Source organism: Gallus gallus, chromosome 4, assembly GCF_016699485.2.
Source record: "Gallus gallus isolate bGalGal1 chromosome 4, bGalGal1.mat.broiler.GRCg7b, whole genome shotgun sequence".
Taxonomy (NCBI): domain Eukaryota; kingdom Metazoa; phylum Chordata; class Aves; order Galliformes; family Phasianidae; genus Gallus; species Gallus gallus.
The window spans coordinates 50,651,169-50,669,984 of NC_052535.1; the positions used below are offsets into that span (position 1 = coordinate 50,651,169).

At 42.5% G+C, this 18,816-nt stretch overlaps 1 protein-coding gene across 10 annotated transcripts in view; it reads right to left on the bottom strand.

Moving 5' to 3' along the window:
* EPHA5 (EPH receptor A5) overlaps positions 1–18,816 on the bottom strand; it is a 201,431-nt gene that overhangs the window by 93,361 nt on the left and 89,254 nt on the right. For 7 of the 10 annotated variants that reach the window (XM_040698732.2, XM_040698731.2, XM_040698730.2 and 4 more), the window contains exon 4: positions 1,774–1,929. The exons of the other annotated variants lie outside the window; for them this stretch is intronic. In XM_040698732.2, the coding sequence (XP_040554666.1) occupies positions 1,774–1,929 (156 nt within the window). The remainder of the gene's footprint in view (positions 1–1,773; positions 1,930–18,816) is intronic. 10 annotated transcript variants of the gene reach the window in all.

Here is an 18,816-nt window from a genome sequence, read left to right on the forward strand (position 1 = left end):
TTCAGGGCTGGTTGCTTCTTCTATGTGCTAACTCACCAGCAGGACTGTATGGCATTACTCTGCCTTGGCTTTGGTTTTCTCTGCTCAAAAGAAGCTGATTTTGTGTACTTTTTCAGAGTTCTCTTCTCTTCCCATTTCCCAATACCACCAATACTGGTCCTTTCTGTCATTTATCAAAGTTTTTAAAGACATGTCCCAGGGTAAAATAGACATCAGGGAGTCCTGTTGTCATAGCTTCTCATGTGGCAGCCCATCCTAGCCACCACTTTGATGCTACAGTACTGGCTACTGTCACACTGCCTGAGGCTGTCTTCTCCTTCCCCGTAGCACAACTTCAACAGCCATGTGCTTCAAGTTCCTTAACTGGTAAAAGGCAAATACTGAGATCAAGGGCCTTGTTTCTCCTGTGTTTCCTGTGCCAAGTGACTATTCCAGGTGGGAAGAGATCTGCTGAGAGCAGGCAGTCCTCCTATGTGAAGAGACTCTCCAGTGGGAACAGCCTTTTTCCTTCTCTTTTTTGAAGTGCCAACTTGAGAAGCTAGAAAAGACAGCTTTATTCACCAGGATGAAGGCACAATAAGTGCCACATCCAACCCCAGTTTTCATGCCTGTCCCTGCAGTCCTTTGCTCTCTGCTCTTTTCCATTCTGCTTATAAATCTCTCCTCCTCATCCCTGCAGGGAGGACAGCCAGGAGAATTGCCCTGTGACATGATGCACATTAGTATGCCACCGACACAACTTTAAGGGGATCTAGCATCTATTCAAGTGTGAACTTCCCATTCCTGGAAAGGATGATGCAAAGGAAACAGGATGGAAGTCATCTCTATACCACTCCCAGGTGGCTCTGAGCAAGCATGTGGACTGAACTTACACACCTGCTTTTTCCTCCATTGCTGATGTCCCCTGTAAGCTCTGCCTGCTCCTGCCCCAGTAGTTTTGCTCCTCTTCAGTCCCTTTTAATCACTTTTGCCTGCAAAATTGCATTTGGTCCCTGACAGATCTGGCCCCACAAAAACCCATGGCCTGTGCTACACACAGGGATACTAGCTGGGGGTATGGAAACTGAGGCCCTATGTACTTGAAATATAAAACAAACAGAACAACCAGCCTTCAAGCTACAGATGAAAGAATAACAGGACAAGGGTAAAACTAGTGATTCTGATTTCACCAATTCAACTCCTAATATCCCAATTTGCTTGTTATACCATCCTCCCCACACCAGGAGATAAGCTCTACATTTCTGATACTGGTTTGGAGAAGCATTTTCTCCTTTCAAGTTTTGAGACTACCTTGAAGATTAACAATCTCCAGGTGGCTTGGAAAGGCAAGGTTCTCTCCCTCGCTATCTACTGAAAATGAGTTGAGAGATGATGCTAAGCAGGACCATATATACTCTACTTATAGCTAGAGCAGACAATCACTACTCATATTTTCCTCCACATACGTGCCTGACCCAGGTACCCATGCACATGCTTGAGTGCAGTGCTGCTGGCTAAGAACATCTCTGGATGCTTGAAGAGCAAACTGCAAGAGATGAAGCATGTTTGTTACTTAAATGCTCCTCAAGCTTAACAGCAGCTTTCCAAATGAAAGGCCTCAGTCTCCTCATGTAACTGGGGGTATGGTGGACAAAGCTAGTGACATTAAGACTGTGTCAGACTAGCTCAGACTGAAGCCCAGAGCCTGTAAAAGCACATTAGGATCATAATGTCTAGTCACAGTACAGGAACAGCTCAAAAGGATTAAAAACAACCCTATAAGCACATGCTTACTTGTACAGGCCATTGTAGGTGGGTCTGATTCTCTCCTAAAATAGTGCTCTTCACACAGGCAAGATGTGGATGCTTCATCAAGCGTGTAGCTGTGAGGGGGACATTTGCTGCAGGATGGACTGTGGGGTGAAGCTTTGAAGAACCCAGGTCTGCATACTGTAAAAAGAAGAACCACAGACTAAGCTCTCCCATCACAAAATTAGTGTCTTCACATTTCCTTTTAAAAACATGTCTTCGGCTACAAAGAAAACAGACAAACACTCGCAAGCTATTTGGTTTGTATATTTCAAAACAAGTCTACTCCACCAGTGTACAATGCACGCTTAAATATCTGCATGAAAAGAGAGTGAGAATCTGTTGACTGTATTTCCCCCCTGTCATCTGCCTTTGCTGAGTATTTATTTTCTGTGTTGAATGCATGAAGTAACATCTTTTCTCCTTGCTTTAGAAAACGTTATTGAGTTTGGGATTTTTTCATTCAGTTTTAGAAAAGCACGTAAAATACATCTTGTGGTTTTTGTTTAAGATGTTCTATACCCAGAAATCAATGTCTCGGCAAACAATAACAATACAGTGGTGGAGGGGATCTTGAGATCGAAAGCCTTAAGACATTGTGATAAGGCTACTTCCCTAGGGCTTCTTACTCTGAAAACCTATGATGAATTTTAAAGTACTCTATATAAGACAGATTGCTCTAGGTATAGCCTGAATCAAGCATGCTTGCCATGCAGGGTGCTCCTTCTGGCTCCAATATATATGCATGATAAAGCACAAAGCCTCTATGTAAGAAATTCTCGTGTTCTCACAAATGTAATATATTGGCTAAGGGTAGCCTGAGTGTTTTAATTTTCTTTCTTTCATCAGAATTTGAACTCAGTACAGTAATACCTAGTTTCCAAGCTCGTGGAACAAGCACTGTTTCACCTAAGCAATGATCTCCGTATTCATTCACCTCGGTGTGCATGCAGCACAAGCAGTAACAGTCATAGATTTGTGTGTTTCCACCTTGCCTTTAGAAAAAAGCCAAGTGGACCTGTAATCATCTAGCTGGTATGCAGAATTACAAGCCCACGGTTACCATGAAGAAAAACAAAACACAGATAAAACCTGTGGAAAACCTGATTTTTGATCACCTCAAAAAGCAAAGATACATAAACATGTTGCCTGACTCCAAAAAGCTGCCACATTTTTCCCTTCAGAGATGCTCTTATGTCCAGTATGGTATGACTGATGGACAGGCCTTGCCATTAAGACTTAAGGAAGTTACCTGGAAATCCTAGAACCTTTCCATCTGTACTCAAACGTCCCCAGCTGAAAAGAAAATGAGCTCACAGCAGAAGCATTTATAGTATCCCACCATCAATGTCCCAGACAAACACAGCACGACGGTCATGCGCTAAAATTCAACCAGAAGATGTGATGACTGAGTTCAACTTTCCTGCAGATAAAGTGTAAATTTTTATTATTAGTCCCTTCTCCTCTGAAGGACCAAGTAGGACAACTGGCTCTAAAGTTAACTCTGCTTCCTGTAGTACCAGATAAACTCTCTTGACATCTTCCCTTTTACATCACAAACTTTTTCACCAAAGGTGAGACACTTGCACATCAACTCCTATCAAAAACACATGGTGTTTCATTTGGTATGGCAGCTATTCTGGTATCAGCTCTCTACAATACAGGGAGAAAATCCCTTGGAATCAACTGGCAAGTTTTTGCTGTTGGAGACCACCCATGAAGCAAAAAGGGCGGCAGTCCAGGAGCAAACCACACACCTCCCCAGGCTCCACCTCCAGTTTTGCCTGGACCGTGCAAGCAATTTCCAAAATTGCTCAGCACTCAATAATTTTTCCATATTTAGGCTGTGAGCTCTGGAGCACACAGTCCTTATCTCGTATCTACGCATGGGACACAGTGAACACACCTATGGACGAATTTATGCTAGATAATTGCTAACGGACTTGCTGCAAGCTGCCTTGATGTCTTATGGCACATTCCCCAGTTTCTAACACAGAGTTTCTTTATTTACTTCACAGCTATCTTCAGATGCTGCCCTATCTATACAGCAGGAATTGTTACAAATGCTCTGAAGAGTCTTCAGGTAGAGGAGGACATGACATGGCACCTCTCTAGCCTCTAATTTGTATTTCAAAGACAGATCAAAACTCACTTGCACACGCAGACAATAGAGGGGGGAAAATGAAAACGCAAACATACGCAAAGTATAAAGAGTGCAGCCCACGTCTAGTGTGTACTCGAAGTAATTAGCCTTCAGAAAAGGACTTGAATTTATCTCATTATGACCCATCAAGACAGACAGAAAATCATTAAATCATTATGGCACGAGAGTTTACTGTGCTTCTATTGTGTGCAAAGCAGCAAATGCAACGTAAATCAGTTTTCCTCGACATATTTTCAACGAGGTGCAGTTTGTTAATGACGGTATGATACATAGCTCAGCTTGAAGGGAATGTTTTGTTTTCACGAGTAAGTGCGCTGCCAACACATTCACAACACCAATAACTCCTTTTTTTTAATGTGGGATGTGAAATGAAACTAAACTAGACCAATTTTTGTGTAATCTGAAGCTCCCCTGGGTCAGACAGGTCCCTCCTCTGCCCAAACAGTATAAGACAGCATATTCAAGGGCATTACATTATACTGAAAGTTGCAACATCAATCCTCACAACAAACACCGAGCACAGTGGGCTGTCAAATCTAAGTGAAAGATTTCATACCAAATTAGAAAGAAAGAATTCAGGAAAAGGAGATGAGCTGTGCAAATTAAAGAAAGAAAGAAAAAAAAAAGCAGAAGGACAATAAATAAAATATATGTCAGAACTGCCACAGCAAACTGGATGAAAGGTGTGCAGAGTCAAAAGCCCAGCAGCAGATGCTTTGGGGAGGACAGCGGGGTATTTGCTGAGCTATCCCAGCCCAGTCCCCCAGCCATAGGTGAAGAGAAGCTTGGGGAGCAACAAGTACCTATTGCACAATTTTTCTCTGCATCCTTACCTGGTTTGATTTGAACATGAGAGCCGTCTCAGGAACATCTTACCCTCCACCTGCAGAGCAGGTATCATGGTAGCATGATGAGCACAGTCCTGGGTGAGCTCAACAGCCAAAAAGCAAGGGCAAATATATTATTTTTCTGCCATTGCTTGCAAAGAGTTGGGTATTTGCACCTGTTCACGGCAAGGGAATTGGACTAGGTGGCCTTCAGAGGTCCCTTTCAACTCTAAGGATTCGATGATTCTATGATTTTGTGATCTGGATTTGCAGCACAACAGAGCCATTAGCAGCCTGAGCCTCATAAGCATATACCTTGGGTTTTGGTCCATTGTCTCACCGTTCCTCTTCTGACCGTCAACCTTAAAATCTTCTCATGAAGTATACATGATTTTATTTAAAATTACATGGGAGTCTGGAGTTTAATTTCTAATTAAATCTTATTTTAGTCTTATATTTTATCTCGGTATTTCTAATTCAGTGGTTCTTCAAAGGATATGTAGAATGAGCACAGTACAGCCGTTCATTTAATGGCATTATCTCTCTTTTAAAGAGGGTGGGAAAAGGAGGAGAAATAAGATGAGCCTAAGATTTCTCATAATCTGCTGCAAGCCAGCTGAATAGAAATGAAATGGTTTTAAGTTGTCAGTGACACCTACTTCTTTCTAATATTAAAACTGATAACTCCTTAACTGATTAACAGCCACTGATGTGTGAAAACAGTCTTTAAATGAAATTAGTTGCTGGAAAAAAAAGAATATTTTTAGATGCAGAAAGTATGCCATAAGCAACCTGCTGGTGTTAGGGGGGATGTGTTTCTGTCAGCAGCACATCCATTACCAGCAAATTAGTTTCACTCTTCCATTTTCAGTAGCAACCACAAAAAATCACAGGCACAGAGCTTTAGCAGCCGTGCAGCCTCTTGATGCCAGTGCTTTGGGCCAGGCCGGCACAAGATCACTGCGATGAGTGATGGCGGCCAGAGCTTCTCGGGACAACACCAGCACGAGCTGATCCCTCCAGCTGGCAGTCAGATTAGAACCTGGCTTCATATCTTATAGATGGGATCCCCCAAAGGCCACGCTACTAGACATTAGGTCTTATAATGCATGTAAACAGAGGAGGAATCACTGGGACTCTTGCAATATAAATTGGCCTCTTCAAATGCCACGCTGAACTTTCATGTGCTCTATCAGTACTAGAGACAGAGAGCACCAGTGAGTGGAAAAAGTAGGCAGAACAAGCCAATAACATCAAACAGCTGGGACTACTTGACAGAGGTTATTTTCTGCAAGCCTTACCATCAAATGATTTGCAGCCACAGCTCTGTAACCATTCCTGAACTTCAGTTCAATGCTGCATCCGCTGCGCAGACCTCCTTTCCTCCCTGGCTACGATGCACACTGGCCCAGGCAGCACCCAGCAAGCTGCTCAGGCACGTGTGCTGGGAACAAGGACCTCCTCTCAGCCTCCCCACCTGACCAAGAACCAAACCCACGTACATGGCCACAGCAGTAAAAGCATCCATCATGTGCAACACAGGAAGAACTCGGCTATCATGACATCAAATTAATATTGGTCTGAATCTAGGCCTTGTCCCTGTGGAGAGAAGGGCCAGGAAGCATGACCTTATAAAGCCTTGAAAGCCCAGGGGAGATGAGAAATGTCCAACCTTTCGCACTCTTGTAATTCTGGGAGGATAAGCCTGGAGTACTTAAATGCTTAGTATCAGCAAAGCAACCTTTTGTATATCCCACAAAATAAAGCTCAAATAGGAATTACACCACCTTCCTTGCAGAGTACCAAATTAGTCTCCACAGTAATCAGAAACTACAAATATAACTCATAAGGTAGCGTTGCTAATCCATAAAGCTAAAGAATGAAATCTAACAAAAATTAATGAGGATAAGAACATCTAGTCTAGACAGAACACAGGTTATCCAAATGGAACCTGTTTCCTTCCCAGACTACATCTTGCCCAGGAGCAAACCATAAACTATTTTTGTTTCTCCTTCCCGTGCTTTAGACTGATTAGCCTTTTCAAACTGCAAACTTCTTCAGGCAGGGACTGTCAAATTACCACGGCTTTTAGGAGCAACCACAGCATAAACACGCAGAAAACTCTGCCCCGTGGATATATCTGAGCTCTGTAATCCACACCAAGCTGGCTCTCGAATGAAACCCAAGTAGGACGTGTTATGTGTATTCAGCAGAAAGGAGAGTGGCTCTGTAGCTCATCAACTCTGCCTTCATTAGCACATCACTCCAGCGCAGGGAATATGCCTTGCGAGTTGAAGGATTTGAGCAAAAACAAGCTACAAATAAACCAACCCCTGTTCTAGTCTCTGGAGCTGCCATGCCTTGAAGCGCTTGCACCAAGAAGAGAGAGCTGCTGCCTCTTAGATGTGCCCAAAACCTAAAGAAAAAGGGTTTAGTGAGGTACAGTCTTTACAATGTGGAATCAATTAAACAGCTGAGAGGCTCCAACCCTCAGCTTGTGCTCCTAACGTGCACTTTTACTTACAAGACAAAACAAAACAAAAACAGCAGACTGTCTTCATGTCTCCCAACAAATATAAACAGATGATCTCCGTGCTCTTCTGAAAGCAACCAGGAATTATGCTGGGGAAAAAAAAAAAGAAAAGAAACAGCCCACAATTGAGTTTCTTCCTGCAGAATTTACAAGCAGGCTCCCAAGAGCTAATCCTGCCCATCCTAACAGCTCTCCTTGAGCTGCAGGCTGACACTGAAATTGCTGCCAAAGCTATAAAGCTATAGAAAATGTGTAAAATGCCCTGATTATATCTCCTTTAGGGTCAGTCGTTCTATCTGCAATAGCGCTCTGTTGCTTCCTGCAGCACGCCTTGGGGATTTGAAGGAAATTAAATAAATATCCGCTAATAAAACACTGTAATTCAAAGCTGCCAGTTTGCCCAAATCCTGCAGACTTGCCAGCATCCTTCGGCAACTCCATCACCTGATGCTGCAGCAACGAGACTTGCTAAAAGTCTTTTAAAAGGGGTTCCTGGAGCTGGATGAATAGACGGGTTTGCTGAGGGCTTCACATCTTGACAACAGACTCAAGACCTTACCTTGAAGGAAAGATAATTCACACATCCCAAGCAGGAAAAAGTCTTGAACTTTTCTGTTCTAAGAAAATCACCACGTATCTGGGCGAACTGTTCCAGGATAGCGAAGCACTGGCATGGGTTGCCCACAGAGGTGGTGGATGCCCCAATCCCTGGAGACACTCAGGGTCAGACTGGAATGGGCTCTGAGCAACTTGATGTAGCTGTAGGTGTCCCTATTCCTTGCAGGGGAGTTAGACCAGATGACATTTAAAGGTCCCTTCCAACTCAAAGGAATATACGATTCTATACTGCGTCTTTTGCTACTGTTCTGACCAAGTCCATGCTAAATGAGGCTAAATTACTGCAACTATGCATTGAAATGAACTCCAGATCTCAATATCAAAACAAGCTTGAAAACCAGGATATAAATAAATTAGTACTCTCACTCCTTCCCCTTGCAAACACCACTTTTTCCCCCACGTGACTCACTAAATTGTCACACAGAAATTTATGACATGAGCATAGTTGCTGGAAAACTAAGAATTAACTGCCACTAATGACATTAATGTGTTTCTTCTAAATGGTATAAAACTTCATCACATGGCAGCGCTCTGAAAAATTCATCGAATTCCCAAGTCAGCTACATTTGCAAGCCATAAAGATAACCTGAACACAATACATTTGAAAATGCTTGCGATTATGTTAAGGCCTTAATGGGCTGTATTTCTGTACATTTTGACTTTGCTCCAAAGTAGATTTTGGAATGATTGGTAAGCCAAAACCTGAGTCAAGCCTAAACTCTCAGCAGTGTGATAAAGGAGCAGGGAAGGAGATTTATCCTCACATACGTACAAAAACAATGCTATCATTTGGGTTTGATTTCACAGAAGGAAAGCAAGCTATGGAAAATAAATGCTCTGAGGGGAAACAGTATTTTTCAGAAGCACTCAGCATTGTCTGAGCTGGCAGCAGGGCTAATACCAAGTAATTTGCAAACTACTCACCTCTGCAATCCAGACTCAACTTTTACTCAGGTAAATAGTGACAGAACAACAAGGAATGGTTTTAACTAAAGGAGGAAAGATTTTGATTAGATGTCAGAGGGAAGTTTTTCACTGAGAGGGCAGTGAGGCACTGGCACAGGCTGCCCAGAGAGCCTGTGCTATAGATTGTAGATGTCCATGGAGGTGCTCAAGTCCAGGTTGGATGGGGCCCCGGCCAGCCTGATCGAGTGCTTCATCTAGTGGTTGGCAACCCTGCCCCTGGCAGGGAAGTTGGAACTTGGTGATCCTTTGGGTCCCTTCCAACCCAAGCCATTCTATGACTCAGTGCTTTTCTGCAATTTGACTTCCTGACACTCACTGCAAACGCAGGTTTTGCCACAAAAAAACATGAAATTTTGTTCATCCTTCCTTATACTACAGGGACATGCACTCACAAGTCTTAGCAGAGGAATGCTACATGCTTTACTTTTTTTTCCCACCAAAAACATTTTTGTTCAAAACAAACTAGGAGAAACTTGTATATTCCAAGTGAAAGCACTGTTTCCTGGCAGAAATGGAATTTTCGTGACCAGCAAGTACACACTCTTGCAAGCCATCCATACACACAAGGATTTCGTCACTCTCACAAGAAACACAAGCTGATTTGATGCAAGGCACCTTTTTACATCATTTCTGTCCTCTATCTACATTTTTGATGGGGCTGGAAGGGTGACAGCAGGTCCAGATGACGATCCAAACATTTAAAAGCCTGGCCTCTCCAACATATGCAGCTTCACCTTGTTTCCCCAGGTGGTTTCACCTCCTCGGCCTGCAGTTTGGTAGTGCCAACTGGCTCACCCCAGATGCTCTCATATCAGTGTCTGAGCTGGGTCATGGCTTCGTGGACACTGTGCTCCTTCCCTGAGCTGCGCCAGTGCCCTCTGGGCAGCCCAGGGTGTGTCTGCAGCTCTTACACCTCTGGTGACAAAGTACGACCCAGGACAGCCTCAGAAGGCCCCAAATATTTCTCTCATAACAAGGAAAGGCAGTCTGCATCCTCTTGCTACAGGCTGTCTGCCTATAATAGCTATAAAATATCTATCTCCGTGAATCTATACATCTATAAAATCTGTGCATCTTTTCTTTGTTCTCTGAGGTGTGAGGCTAAGATGCACTTAAATTATGCTTAAATTACTCTCTCTCTTTTTTAATGATGACAAACTGAAATCATTTTGCTAACTTAAACAGAAGAAACGATGATTTACAATGCCGCACCAAGGGGAAAAATACAGTTTAAGATACAGAGAAAGGCAGACAGATTTGTTTCTTCGTGCTTGTAAACATAACTTGAGATGCCTAGCTCTTGAGTAATCCGAGAGGAACAAGACTGTTTTGAGGGCTCTGCACACAAACAGACACAGCCTAGTGCATCATTTGTGATGTGAATGGTAACTTAAACATGCAAGCTGCATTGTGCGCTAAGCAAGGGAAGGATTGATGGACAGGCCGCAGGACTCCCCTGAGTTCAATAGCAGTGCTGACTGAATAGCAATAACAACCATCATCTCTAATGGCAACAGTGGGACAGGATCAAACTTGAAAACGATCCAGCCCAAATCTCCCTGTGTACGTCTGTATACGCATATTACAGACAGCAATGCAAAGACCAGTCAGTAGAATCTCCTGGAAAATAGGGTTCTTCAAAGCCACATGTTTGCTGGCATAACACTGCAAAAAGGTTTTTAGTCTTCTGATTCAGTCGGCCATACAGAGTTGGAGCCTGGCCAAAGAAAGAAAGATTCTCTAATTATGCTGTGGTTTGGACAATTGCAACCAATTGTGGTTAAGAAATATGACATTTGGGAGGATTTATTTTGATGATTTATGTCCTCTGTGTTTACTCTACCAACATTTAAAGGATTTAGCTTCAATTAGTAAGCTGAACATGTGAAAACAGTAGGAAGAACTAAAATGCTTGAAGTATGTCCTTCTGGCTGACTATCTTGCACAACTTCACTTGCATGGACAAGAATTTTAGGTGGTATAAAAGTCACCTTTTCTTCCAATGACTTCATTTAACACTTCAGTCTAAACTGGGCAGCACATCCAATCTATGGAGATGCCGATACCTCAATAAAGGCTCTTTTCAGAGCCTGTCACAAATGTTTAAGGGCTTGTTTGCTTCTAAGCTTTATGATCATCTGTCTCAGGAGGTAAATTTGGTAGGATTGGCCGTAGACAATTTATTTTAAAATTGTTTCTTTAAAATTTATGGCTGGGCATATGTCACTCCAGACACATCTATTCAAATTCCATCAGAGGGCGACGTAGATGGATCTTTTACAGTCCTTATGACAAAATGCAGGAAGGGTTTATCCAGAGTTGCCTGAACTAAGTGTGTTAAATGGGTTCATGCACATAAAAGTGACTCTTGGGAAGTGCACTTACAAATCTAAAACAAAGGCGATGCTAAGCAGTGCTGTCAGAGGAGCAGGAGGCTGAAAGTCACACAGGAAATGCAGATGTGTCTACTGGGGAATGTTTCCCCTCAGTTGTGTCTCCTCCCTCAGAAGCTGGTGTTTTTTTGGATTAGAGCATGCAAAACAAAGTTAAGGAGATGGAGGTGTCACCAAGCTAAATTCTGATGCTTTGGTTAGGCTGCAACAAATTGAAGGGGATGTGCAAGGAGGATATGCCAAGTATTAACCTCTCTTGAGACCAATGTTCTTTAGCATTTATAAATAGACAGTGGGATCAAGTGCACTCTCAGCAAGTTTGCTGATAACACCAAGCTGAGCAGTACAGCTTATAGAACAGAAGGAAGGGATGCCATCTAAGAAGACATGGACAAAGTTGAAAAGTGGGTCCACAAGAATCTAAAGAGATTCAACAAAGCAAAGTGCAATATGTTGCACTAGGTTTGGGGCAGTCCCACATATGTGTATACAAACTGGGAAAAGGACTTATTGGGAGCAACCCCGTGGAGAAGGACTTGGGGGTCCTGGTAGGCAAAAAGCAACAGGAAAAGACATGGAACTGGGAGTGGGTCCCATGGAGGGCATGAAGATGACTGGAGGGCTGAAGCACCTCTCCTGCAAAGAAAAGCCAAGGCTGCTGGGCTTGTTCACCCTGGAGAAGGGAAAGCTCCAGGTAGATCTCACTGAGGCCTTTCAGTAGATAAAGGAAGCCTAAAAACAAGAGGGTGATTGACTTGTTACACAGGTAGATAGCGATAGGACAAGGGGGAACAACTTTAAACTAAATGAGGAGAGAATTAGATGAGATGTTAGGAGGAGATGTTTCACTAAGAGGGTGGTGACGTTCTGGGACAGGCTGCTCAGAGAACACCATCCCTGGAGATGTTCACGTTCAGGTTGGACCCTGGGCAGCCTGATTCAGTGGGTGGCAACTAGCCTATCGCAGGAGGCTGAAGCTGGATGGTTTTCATGGTTCCTTCTAACCCAAGCCATTCTGTGATTATATGATCAACATTCAGAGAAATCTAACTAGGAAAGTTGAACAAAGCACTTCATTCCACACACGCAACAAAGTCAGTATTGAAACATCAACTATTAACCTCATCATATGCAAATACGGCACTTTGTGACTTCAGTTTAATTGACTGGACACCAAAATACTGAAACTATTTGTTAAGTTGACTAAACTACTCCTCTGGGTCAGATGAAAAAATATTCACAGTTCATCTGTATATCCAAATACCTCTGCTGAATAGCTCCTCTTCAGAAACAAGCACTGCCAAGCACAGTGTGAGCCGTAGCCAACTCTGGCCACATCAATATTCAGAGCAATTCTTGGAGCTCCTGTCCTGCAGCAACAAGAGAATTTCCAACTTTATTAAGAACCCTCCCATTCTGGAGGAGAACTTGCTGCATGTGAACACAACAGCTCAGACCCAAGTTCAGTCAATACAACTTGACACTTTAAGCCGCTTGGTTTTGCCGCCAATTGCAATACTCTTTGGATGGGCTGCCTCATGGATTCTGAATGCTGGAGCTGGATTGTTCTTGACATGAACTAGCTGGCACTGCTGTGAACCCTCCACAGAGAGAAAAACACCCAAACTCCCGAGACAAATAACATGCAGTTATATCCCAAGAAAGTATTCTCTTTTCCAGACTCTAAACAGCACTATTTTGAGAAAAAGCATCCACATACAAGCACTCTGGTCTTGGGAGAGGAATGTCCCTGTTCACAGTCTCACAGCCTTGGTTCTTTCCCCACAGATAGCTGTTGGACATTCATGGCTGCAACAAAAATTAAGATGTGAAGCAAAAGTATCCCAAAGCAAATGCTACCTTCCTGCATGCTACATGTACCCTTACTTAAATCTCTCCTCAATAAACCTATTTCTCCCTAACAGATTACAACATAACATGAACACTAGCTTGAAGTAGAATTTGCAGCTGTGATACTGGTCATTCTCACAGTCTGAATTTGAGCTTCCAAGGCTTGATTTATGGAGATTTTATTCTCAAATTATTGTAAGGAGATACTGTTCCTTAATTGGCTCTCTAGCTACAACCAGAGAAATAAGCACTGCCTGCATGACTCTGTTTACTCTGGAAATCAGCACTGTATTTGAAATTCCTGTTGTGTCCCTTCACTCTTGCATTCTGTCAACTAAAACAGTCTTCCTAAGACTGGTTAAGAAAAAAAAGCAAGGAGCATTGCAGAATTCTGCATTGCAGAAGACATCTACAGTTGATTTGTTCAAGGAAGGACTGGAAGACAACATGAGGAGAGGAAGGCAAGCAGCGTTGGCACACATTGCCCTGAATTCAGCATGCTGGAGGCCAGCTGGGAGTCTTGGCAAACCTATACCTTGCAAGAAAAGACTGCAGCTTGTCTCATGAGACCATTCCTAACAGTTTTCTATCCCATAGGTCATCTTCCATTTTTTTTTTTTTTTTTTTTTTTTTGCTAAGACTTGTCAAATATTGAGATACCTATCTTGTGACAGTCAGTGGGTAAGAGTGGCATAGGAAGACACACACTCTTCTCCTCTCAGAAGCCCTGAGACATAGAGACTGCACGAGAATCTGAAGAATCAGTCTTGTGAAAAAGAGAAAATAGGCTTCTTGGCTTTTTGAGAAGAAAGCTGGAGAACCAACACCAACAGTAGGAGGCAGACAAAGAGCCCAATATGTATCCTTTAATTGAAGTGGTACACTTTGCACTGGAAGACTAAATGGGCATTTCTTGACCTAAATAAGGACTGGTAATATGTTGCTTCCCTGTCTTCTCTTGAACTCCACCCAACAATGATTACCTACAGATGTACTTCTGGATTTTGGTGGTTATTTTTGCTGTTGGCATTTTGTTTTTTGTTTTTGTTTCTTTTTTCTCTAGATGCACTAGAGAGGAGCCAGGTACTTCTGTGGCTCTGACAATTTGCTGAAATAGTATTCACTTTTTTGTGTTTTTTTTTTTTTTTAATAGAAGCTGTGCGAGTGGCAGAAACGCAAGGTTCATTATTCTGCAAAGAAATTCTCCTGTCAACCAGGCAAATTTAAAAATAAATAGTTGCAATTAAATGCGCTGCTACATTATTTATGTAGATGCATTTAATTTGCAAAAAGCTGCTATAAAATATTCCCCTTCAACACAGGGGAAATTTATTGCACTCTTATTGTATACTTTCTTCTCCCTGCTCAAATGTATGTTTCTCCCTAACTATTTTTTTCCTCTGTGTTACTTAACACATCGTTTTCCAACTTTTTTTCCAACAGCAAAAACATCATTTTTGCTACTTCTGCCTCGAAAGAATGAGAGATGCAATGCAAATCCAGCTGTTTCTTTTCATATTGATTATAAGCAAATAGGCTACTGAATGATTACTAGATAGATAATTCCACTGTCTCCCTTGCAATAGAGGACCTCTCCTCTGCATTTTGCTCTTATAGCTGCTGGGTAAATGATATGTGCCAAGACTGCCCAAGGCTTCAGAGTGCATATTAATTCTGCCAGGAACTACAGACACTCTGAAGAATTGCTAATTTAACAACGGACTGTGAAATTATTTTTTCTTTATTAATTGCTGTGCTATTTGAAAGTGACTTCACTGACCTGATTGTCTTTCTGCATGAAGAACAGGGGGCATTCCATCCTGTCATCAAATAACTGAAAGCTTTCTCCACAGCAGTCCTTGTATTTTTATCCAAATATAAATATGTGAAACAAGCACTAATAAAAATAGGTTAACTTGCTGCAGGTGTTCCTCTGTCAATTTATCCAGGTGATATTAGCAAAATCTGACAGGAGAGCATAGTGATATATCTCACATGTGCCTTGACATTTTGATTCTGTTTGTTAGAGTTTGTGCATGGATCTGGCTTTTACTCCAAGACCTCTATAGCTGTCAGTCTGTGCAAACAGTATTTGACAGGATGTCCATTTAGCAGGATGGGAGGGCAAAGGGAAAAAAAAAATGATTGCTGGAGAGACCAGGTATCTCTGGGTAAAACTGCACTGCAGTGCAGAAATGGATGCTCTTCACATACTGAACAACTTGAAAAAAAAGAGCAGCTTGATATGCAGGATCTGAAGCGGTTTGCATCCTTTAATCAATAGCTCCTTCAAGAAAGGTGGCCAAGGATAATATAAAGTGGAGGGGAGAGAAGACAAAAGGTCAGCAATGGATAAGACATCAAGAGCGCTGTGCATTCATTCACAGTAAGATTTTTTTTGGCTGGCCTTACTTCTTTTCTTTTTAAAGAGAAGGAGGAAAAAAAAAAAAGAAAAAAAGAAAAGAAAGCTCTCCTTTGCTCCTGTGAAATTGGATTTAAAATGAAATCCAAATAGGAATTTTGCTTTCCAGGGCTGCCCTTCTCTAGCCTGCGGAAAGGATTCAGAAGGCAATGAAGCTGTCTTCTCAAGAAATAACGTAGGAATTTGCTCTACTTACAGTCCCAAATTTAGAAACCTTCAGCTTGTCTCCCCTCTGCAAAGAGCTTGCTTTGTATCAGAAGCACTTGGGCTACGGTAAAATACAGTAAGAATGAGTAAAAATGAAAGTATATAAAATGAGTAAAGCATTTAAGACAGTAATAAGAGTTTAGTGATTTATGATAACCAGATGGTGAATACAGGTAACAAACGAATTCTGATAGCTGAATAATTCCTGCATCTCTGCAAGAGTGTGATAAAGATAGATTTAAAGAACAAGAGTAAATATATAGCTCACTTTAAAATCTAGAATTAAGCAAAGTGTTGAACAATAGGGTTTTAACCTGACCTCACCTTTCAGGATACGTAAAGTCACTACAGGGCCTCCATGCAGGATCAGTCACATCAGTGTTACCTCCAGGCAACGCGGCCAGGAAAAAAAAAGGCTTACCTTCACCTTCTCTGGGCTGCATGATGCTTAATCATGCCTCCCCATTGCTTGCTCATGCCTTCCTATTGCTCACACAGCCACACCAACCTGAATCTTCTTCCCGCCATTTCCTTTCAAAGATCCTGCAGACCTGTATGAAGTTTTTGCAGGCCAAACTACACTAGAGGAGAGATCACAATTCTTTCCTCACATGCTGCAGCCCTGCGGCTCACATGGGACCACTGAGATGTCACTCAGCACACTGAAGAACAAGAGTCAGCCCTCCCCATAGCCACACGAGAGACATATTGGTACTTACACAGACCAGAAAGCCCTACAGCTCTGAGTGGGAGCTCTGCTAAAGCCAAGAACCCAGGCTGAGCTCTCCCATGTCGTGACACTTCTTCCACAACCAGCAAGCTGTACCATCCTGAGTGCCATTCCTCCCACTCACTCACCTTTGCATACACACGCTGCAGCCCACTCTGGTGTACAGCATGCTGAGGACCACCTCAGAGAGGACGTGTGGTTTCAGAAACATTCTCTGCAAGCCCAAGAGTTGGACCAGTCATCAGTTAAGTCACCAAACCAAGTTCTAGCTACCTGGTAGGTTTGCAAAAGAAACTGCCAGCCGGAAGAAGGGAAGACTGGGAAAACTGGGGTAGAGTGTGTAGAAAAAAGATCGACGATAGGACATCCTGGATCAGCTGCACACCTGCATCATATTTCTAGACTCCAGCTCTAACATAAAGCAATGAAAGGGAACCTCAGCCTAACCGAGGCTGCCCTCTTTCCTTCACCATTTCACCATAGAAATTATGCTTTACTTAAGCCTTCAAGCACTTACAATTACTGCCCCAAACCCAGTAATCTCCTCTGATGTAGGTAAATTGCTGACCCCTCTATCACTGTTATTCATGATGCAAAAAACGTTGGGTTTTCTCTGCAGCTTAATAAAACCTGTGGGGAATCAGTGTAAGGCTTTCATTCATTATAGCTAGCCTTTAATGTTGGCGTCTGGATTTCCTGGAGGGGAACTGAGTAGTTTAGAATAATTAGTGATTTACATATAGAGTTGTCAACAAAGATGCACGGTATTAAGTTGCCAAGATGAAGGGCTCTGCGTTCTTGGTCGCTACTTTTGATTTGATTTTTTTCAAAACTCTGACACATCTGTATTTCAATTCCGCTCACATTCTGCTATCGCTAGTAAAGTGGCCTGAAGCGGACAGCAAGAAGAGAGCACTAAATCGAACGCTTAAATCACTTCTTCCTCAGTTCCCTGGCAGATTTAAAGAGCAGCCTGGCACTAACGCATTCAAATAATATACTGTTGGACCTGACACAGCAGAGAAACTCTGCTTCAAATCACACAATAGTCCAGGTGACTGCACAATTACAATTAACCTCCTGCCCGCTGTGCCTAATGACAAATGATCGTGTGAATGATAGGCTCAGAAAAGGACCCAGGTATCAAGAAAATGATTTCTGATTCTTACATATTTAAAAAGCCATTTTCAGTTAGGAAAAAGCCAAGGGACACTAATTTTAGTTTTGCATCCAAAAGAAATTAATAACCCTTGCTAATACGCATGCAGACATAAGCATACGCTGTCAGCTTTCTAGCAGCAAGAGGCATGCATCTTAAGTCTCCTACTGCCACAGAGCTGTAATCGGAAAAGTACTAATATCCTGCACTGCCATAAATCTCAGCACAGACCAGAGAACATGAATTTTCTCTGCGTTGGATTAAAAAGAGGTAATATTGCCTCAAAATAGCATGCAGTATTTTTTGGCAAGTTTATTGGGCCCGTGGGGTTCCCATTACAAAGTCACTAGCTAGGAAGGTATCCCATATCGTTTTTTGTGCTTTTCCACTTTATGTCCCTCATCATCTACTTAGCCTGTAAGCTCTCTTTACCAGGGAATATCCTTCTCTCTCTGTTCCCACCACAACTTTAGGAGTAAGCAGAATTACTCTTCAGCTTGCTCCATTTAACAAATAGGGAAGCTGAAGCACTTTCAAGTCCCAGGAAGAGCCAAGAGCACGTTTTCTTTTCCATGCCTAGCTCTAACATGCACAAGGCAAAGCGTTCTGACCCTCCTCACCTGCTTATTTGCATCCTCAGCTCTGCTCACCTGCTCAATGCCCAGTAGACCTGGTGGCAGCTTGCTGTAGGCACAGGAGAGAGATGTTGACCCCAAAGCAAAGCGGAGGGAGAGATCCATCATGCTCCTCACATACTGCAGTTTGCAAATTATCTTCAGAACAGCCTGCTGTAAGCTGGAGTACTGAAGATTAAAAAACCCACTGCTGTGCAGTAGCATTTGCTCCTTGAGAAAGGTTGCCTCCATAGACCAGCATGACATCACAGAAGCCTCAAAAAACATGCTAAAGCAAGAAAGCGGTATGAATGCTCATTCTCTATAAAAATCACCACCATGATGTGCTGAGCAGCCATTCAAAGCATCGCAGATGAGTATTTGGGTACACAGTTAATGTATATATAATTATATTTATATATATAGTACATGATCATGCAAATTCTATTTCTGGAAATCAGGCATTTTCCAATGCAGATGTGTCTCCTGAGAACAACAGAGGCAATATTATGAACACGTCCTCCCAGCTGTCACCACTTGTGTC